We start from the raw sequence: 7500 nt of genomic DNA on the forward strand, positions 1-7500 counted from the left end.
TGGATTTAGTAAAGCATACAAAAATAAATGTTGCATTTGCAGGAATATATATACAATGTGAATAGTAAATGTGATTGATATTATGATGTATTTCCATATAATCAAACTCAGGATCGACTGGATTTAATAATCAAGGCACTCATGCTGTTGTGGTGCTTCATGTCAATAATGAATTTTAAAAATGTATCAGATGAAGTTAGAAAAAAAGAAAACATCTTAACTTATTCTGACATGCTCACTTGTAATCAATCACTTGATAAGAAAGAGCATCTAAAGTCCACTTGTAGAGGATATGTGAATAGAACACATCATTAAAATAATAGGTAAAATAGTAAGTGGTAATAGTATCTTTAGTAGTTGGGTATAAGTTTTCCCCATCGTTTGCAATCGCCATGCAATAAGCCATGAGTATAGCATGCTCAGGCGAGGCTCTAAGAAAGGCCAAACAACATGCCCGACAGGTAGACGTGATATAAAAAAAATGCCATAAGTATTATTTCTTGTTGAAGCAGCCGTTGATAAAATTAATGAAAAGTCAGTTAAGAGCCTTGACACATTCCAAATCTTTCTTCTTTCCATCCTCCAAGATGTGTAGATGAGGGACACCGATATTCACCTGAGTCGGGCCTGGCTGACCTGCCCGGCCTTCCTGCGCCTGCCTCAACTTTGCCTCAAAATTAAGCTGTTTCTCTTTTTGGATCTGAGCTTTCATTTGCGCCTGATCGACCTCGGCTGGAGGTTGCGTCTGGCCATCGGTCTGAGCCTGGACAGGAGGCTGCGGGGGCTCAGCCTGTGTCTGCTCTTGGCCCTCAGGCGCTTTCTCAGCAGGCAGAGCCTGTACCTGGCCTTCAGGTTTCTCCGTGCTTCTTTCAGCCTATGATGTGTCATACACGAGATATGACAAGGGATGTTGCACAATGTGATGTCATAAAGTATAACTGAATTCTAATTTCCGATGTTGTACTTTGGGCAACATTATCAATGAAACAATATTTACTGTATATTAAGGTGTCACTTGTCATCTCATTCTCTTTACCCACAATAAAGGCATGATCGTGCAAGAAAGGCATGCAGATGTTCACCTTTTCTGCTGCAGATACAGTCGCATCTGCGGTCATTTGCTTCATCCTTGATTGGAAATTCATCATTTTCATTTCTTTTGATGCTGCAGAATCCGCTGGTCTCCCTCCCCCCGGGGGTGCCTAGGAACAACATTATGGTGTTATCAAACACAAAAAGCTGCCACGCCTACGCCACTCGTGGCGAAAAGCTGGTAACTAGAGACCCTCACACTCTCCTTGAACCTTGACCAGGCCTGTCGACGCACACACTGTCTAAGCATCACTCTTCTCCTGACCAAAACAAGAGTGATTTGTCAACAACTTGTGGCTCTTACACACGGCGCTGGTAATGGTTCCAGGGAATGTGGCGGGGACTATTGCGGTGAGAGTGGAACTGCTGCATGTGTTAGGTGAAGTAGTCGTGTAACATGCTTACTTCGTCAGAACCTGCCTTCTCTTCCTTTTTGTTCAAAGTAGCACATGCTCTCTCTCTCCATGCTTTGTTCTAAGCTGGTTTATTATCAACAACATCAATAATTATGTCTGTTTTATCAATATTCATTAAGTTGCCTGTTATTTTAAGTTACAGTTATGGTGATAGTTTGTATGAGCTGTCTTTTACAGAGTCAAGACAAGGCTCTACTTGGATCATGGTTGGGGAGTAAGACAGAGAACATACAGACTAACAGGACTAGAGGCAAGACTAAGCTGGGGAGGTCCGAGTGCTGTGGCGGACAAGACTCTAGTGCACTTATCTCAGGTTAGGTGGGAGAGGGGGGGTTGGTTGTCTCATATTTAGCGACTTGTATGATCATATCTTTAGTGCTGCCGATAGCAAGAGTTAGTCATGCACTTGAGTAACTAGAAATCACCTGGGCATCGCTCTCAGCCTTTGCCTGCTCCGCCCGACTCTTCATCTTGAAATCAATAATCTGGGAAACGGAGGTACGGAGGAGTCAATATTACATGAAGAATTTTCTCATTATTCAGGTCTTTGCATTGTTAATAACACTATTTATTTATTCATTTACAATAAAACTTCTGTTTACGAGTTTGTGGGGATGTCAAAGAGGTTTAACATAATGGAAAAGAGAAACTGCTTGTGTTAGGGTTGTAAAGTTCCAAAACATAAAACATGATGTTTCAGTGAATAAAAATAATATCTAGCTACGTGAAAGACAGAGCCAGTAGATCTGAAGTACGTCCATGAAGGTTTTCTGGGTAACTCTAGGATCTCTATGGAAAACAGTGATCTCTGCATTGCTTTGCCAAAATTGCTCTTCTGTCAGCTAGGGCTAAAGGAATTACACACTTTTATCTTTATACAACACTGCCAACCACAAAAGGCTACATTTAGAAAAGGTGTTACGTAACTGTGGTCCTAAGACCTTGTGCTACATGTAAAATCGGAGTGATTCCATCCAGTCAGTGGTATGAAGTGCGCATTCTACTCACGCTGTCAACTGGTATTTCTAAGGGCTATTTGCTCCTCGTTTTAAGAGGCTTTACTGAAAGAGTGGCTGGTGACATAACACTACAGCTTTGTGTGTCGAGAGGTTGTAACCTACAGCACGATGAATGAATGAAGAGTGAGCTTCAAGTCTGCTTTTTTTTTTCTCTTTTTTTTTTTTTGACATGCAGCTATTAAAAAATCAAATCGGTTTGGAATATACAACTATAGATGTATATCTTATAAAATCGAGAGTTTGTGAAGGGTATTGATAAACATCAACTTAGGGTGTTACCTGTGCGTTACTAAGTCTACTGATTCTGATATAATCTACCTTCATTTTCTTTTGACTTCATAGAAATAACTTTTAAAACCAATATTCAAAATACCCAAAAATATATATAGCAATTTTTGTTTATGCCAACTGTATTTGTACAGTAATTAAAGCATTATGAGCTGAAAAGACCAAAGATAGATTTGATGAACAATTCGGTATGGATTCGCTGATTTACAAACGTAAGGAACCAGAGTATGAAATATCTAGCAGGATTTATGTAAGCAGAAATATTCACCTTAGATTCCTTTGGCTCCTCCTCTTTTGCCTACAAAGGAAGGGATAGAAAGAAGTTTTTGAATAATAAAGAAAGGAAAGAAGAATGATGAAAATGGAATAGAAAAGAGTTGACTAGGATGATTATATGTATGTCTTCAGTAATTACCTTTTAGGAATTAGAAAAGATATATGACTGTGTTATAAACTTAATTATCCTAATCTGATAATATGTCAATTATACATTTTAATAATAAAGTCTTAAGTGTATAGAAGGAGTGATTATTTTAACAAAACAAAACGAAATAAATAAAACCCAAGACCGCACAACTATTGCCAATGACACTTTACAGCTTAAATACAGTACTGTTCAGGTCATCACAAATGTACACAGTTGCCACAGAAGTACAGAACATGACACATGTACAGCTCTACAACAAAGATTATACTACACACAAATTATACTTACACTGTCTATGGTTTATACAACAAACATGTGATCCTCACTACAGACAAAATTATGAATAACATCAGCATGAACTAAATTAAATATATATCTTGAAGCTATAGTTAAGCAGCCAGGCAACTCTAATTCACTGAGTTAAAAAATACGGTCGTTTTCCCATTCTAACCAAATCTGATAGATAACCAGTTTAAAAGGGAAATAGATAGAAAAACCTTCGCCCTGTCATCAACTTGGCTCTATTGTTACATCCCCTCCTACCTATTGCAAACTGCTTTTAATTGCTTTCGTAAGCTAAATCAGAATTTATTTCATAGCATATATAACACAAATATATGGACTGTGAACTATAAAGGGAGATCTAGATCTATTTAATTAAAATAAGTGAATACTTTTTCATTTGCCAAATAGACCTATTTCATGTTATACAAAGCTCTAACTGTAACCACAACTCAAAAGAATTCCTAAATAGCGGAATCATTTATCTACAGATCTGAGGAGCAGATATAATTATAGTTCCTGCTGCTGTTATCAAAATGGTGACTTACCTGCACAATGTGAGTCTTCTTATTCCATAGTATTCTACTTCTCTTACGGAATTGATCATTTTTAAGTATGAAGGACATTTCTGTTTTATTTGATATGCGTAGACTGTTGAGTGAATTTGTATGTCTAATCTCGTGTTGTAAGACGTAAATGTTATTTTTTTTTTTTATATATCTAAGACAAACCCTGATGATTTGAAATGCGTATGTATGACTGTGAATAATGATTAAGTGAGATAATATAAAGAGGTAATGGATAGGTAAAGTTGAGTAATATCTCTTGGCTCATTGTCCCGGATACTAAAAAAACAATATCTACCAAACTTGTTAAATATTTATGTTGTCTGACGGTTAATTCTGGGTGTCAGTGAGTGATTCATACAATCTTATCTTCTTCTTCCCTTAGGGTTTGGGCTTAATTTCCAAACCACCTCCAATGGAACGGCAATGGACTCGCCTCACCCGGCAGTCAGCCACCTTCACCTGAATCCGCGAACTCACCTTGCTCAAGTCTCCTGGGTATGGCTCTATCCTGGCGTTGACCACCTCTCTGGAGTCCGTCCCGCTGTCGTACTCGGTGGAGTACTGGCCGTCGCCGTCGATGAACCTCTCCTGTGATCCCTGTGCCAACGAAGTGAGCTTTTGTAAGAGTTAAGTCTAATGGGACGCATGGCAGCTACGGCAATAAGAATTCTGCAATCAATGGAATATCTTTTGCTTATTGCATTGAACATTGCGCATGAAAGGCAATCAAAAAGAACATAATTTCGTACTCTAAGAACTACATGTAAATGTGCATATGTACAAGATGTATATACATATATCACTGACAAAGCTGGGGAGGAAGAGCATACGAAAACCACAGCAGTTTTCGTAAGGAGGTTCAGCAAAACCTTAGTTTATATACAGTAGTACTTACCGCCATTACCTTTTCGTCTCTCTTTACCGAGATCCAGAGATAAAGTGTGTAAGTAAATAAATGAGTAAATGATAGAAAACAGGCAAAAGAGAATAAAATGCAAGACATTAGCATAGGAAGTGTAAGTATATTGGGAAAAATGACTGCTATTTGTGTTGAATTTTTAGCTTGCAAGCATTTTATCAATGCAATTGGATGATGCTTTGCCGTATACAATGGTTGTAATCCCTGCATATGGAACATCCACTTCTTTTTATAATATATTTTAACTGTCATTTAAGCATTTAAAGGGGTCCCGTAGAGTTTATATATGCATTTATAAATGAAAAGCCTACTCTTCTGACCAGGTGAGGTCAGTTTTCATAGCATTTAAAAATAATTTTCAAAATGCATGATTGTAGCAACTGATAAAATCTTGCAACTTACTTGGTAATCTGTAGAAAACCACCACTATATGATTATTAAGTAATCAGAGCTACCTCAAGCAGTAAAACTAGAGAATACATTCGCTAACGTCACAAATTCTATCATCTCATGACTAGTAATCGATATAGTTTTAGCCTGGTTATTCTACTACCTTAACTAATTGTGCAGAACTTTTTATAACAAGAGATACATGACTAGTATTTCGAATTAGTGCTTGAAGAGGAGAGTACATTTAGGACTCATAACTACATCTCTGAATGCCCCTCCAAAATCATACTTCTAATTGAATAAATACATGGGCACTGTTTCATTCCGGTCAACATCTGTGTCCTTATCAGTAACTATTGAAATCTCCTGAATCCTCTTCCTGGTATGGTTTCTAAAATCCACAGAGAAGTGCCTGGTTGTTTCTCCACTTTTGATTTGCATGTGATGTGTCTTCTTCCTATTCTGAAGCTTGTTGTCTCTCATCTTATACTGATAAAAGCCTTTCTTAATTTATCATGACTAGATAGCTGGAATTGATAGCTGTAAATATTCCAGTTTTAACTGCTACATTTTTCATCAAAAATTCCTCAGATACTGTGGCCACAAGCTGTCTGCTGTATGGGAAGTATAAAATTTCCCAGTGGCTCTCCCCAGGATCAACATCGTTTTACAGTATAATAGTTTATCATTCGAAAGACTGGTAAAAAACGTTTCTTCCTGACCAATTATAATATTTCAGTTCATTACAGCAGTCATCGGGAAGTGATGTATTGCAAAAACATAGTTTATCGCAAAACAAAAAAGCAAAAGATCAGACAAGAAAAAAGAGATGTTAAAAAATTAAAAGGTGAAGTAAGAAAAATATGAAAAGAAGGTTAATCGTACTTTCCATCAATAGAAAGTGATACGAAGGTCACTTGACACAAAATATTAACTTACCTTAACTAATTCCCTCATTAATAAAATTCATCCTATTCATATTTCTGTCCCTATCGCATTTCCTCCTATTCTTTCTCTAACTAACATCCAGACAAAAACTGTGTTCATCACCAGACGATATTGCCAAACACTTCAACACCGACAGAGCAGAGCGGCGGCAGCCACTCCGAGGCAGCGCATGGGCCGCCCTTCTCACCTGCGAAGAATAGCGACGCAGGTTCCTGTCTGTGTCCACAATACTCGAGACATCATCATTATCGAAGGAGTCCTCGAAGTCATCACCGTACCGATAGTGAGGATCATCATCGTAGTAGTCACCGTAGTATGAGTCCTTAAAGGTTATAGAGGCTAAGTTTAGCATACTCCTACGACTATCTTAACATCTTACTTCCGAAAGTCTTGTAAATTTACAGTGCCAAGAGCCTATGTAATGCAGTTAGCATTCTATGACCAAAATTCCAATAGGCCTTGGGTTTGGCAGTCAAGTTTGTAATATCACCTGCCGTACAGATTTACTAATTCTACTGTTAATGCACAATGCACCTAAACTACCATAATATTTTTAAGAGGCGTAAAAAAGTATCTCAATGTTTTTAATGTTCTAGTGCTATGATAGTACATAACCGCATTACTCATGCCTGATTCATTCTAGATACTGTGTCGTGACCTACAAGAAAAGAGCCCGGAGTAACGGAGTGCACCCATAACCAATACCATTGGGACCAGCAGGCAGGAGACTACTATCCTTACCTGATACTCCCCGGGATGACGAGAATAGTAGTCGTCATACTCCGCGTCGTGAGGATGGGGCTCGATTTCCTCGTCGTAGATGGAATCCTCCGGAGCCGTCTCGTAGCTGTCCTGGCGCGGCTGCGTTCTGTCCGTGTGTGCGGTTTCGAAGCTGTCCTGGTGCCAGAGTTGTTGCTACACGTGGAGAGGGTGGGGGGATGTTACTGTCAATTCATGTGGTATCTTTCTAATTAGAAATAGGAATCAAGCAGTGTTGTAAATAAAGTAAGGTATAAATCTGCACATGGTCTTACTAACACTCTTCTGCTAGTACAATTCACTATCTTTACCTTCTTGGCCAATAAGTATATTAAGTCCCTTGCTATATGCATTTACGTAAATAACCACAAGGCTTGTCGAGGATGGGATT

The 7500-nt window shown here is 38.4% G+C and overlaps 1 protein-coding gene across 1 annotated transcript in view; it reads right to left on the reverse strand.

Annotated features, from left to right (window-relative positions):
- The window catches only part of LOC125033350 (protein unc-13 homolog A-like), a 422716-nt gene that overhangs the window by 390905 nt on the left and 24311 nt on the right, over positions 1-7500 (reverse strand). Inside the window, exons 8-10 of the mRNA XM_047624775.1 lie at positions 7092-7265; positions 6538-6672; positions 4571-4690 (exon numbers count right to left, since the gene is read on the reverse strand). Coding sequence (XP_047480731.1) covers positions 4571-4690; positions 6538-6672; positions 7092-7265 — 429 coding nt within the window. The remainder of the gene's footprint in view (positions 1-4570; positions 4691-6537; positions 6673-7091; positions 7266-7500) is intronic.

Source organism: Penaeus chinensis, chromosome 16 (genome assembly GCF_019202785.1).
Source record: "Penaeus chinensis breed Huanghai No. 1 chromosome 16, ASM1920278v2, whole genome shotgun sequence".
Classification (NCBI taxonomy): domain Eukaryota; kingdom Metazoa; phylum Arthropoda; class Malacostraca; order Decapoda; family Penaeidae; genus Penaeus; species Penaeus chinensis.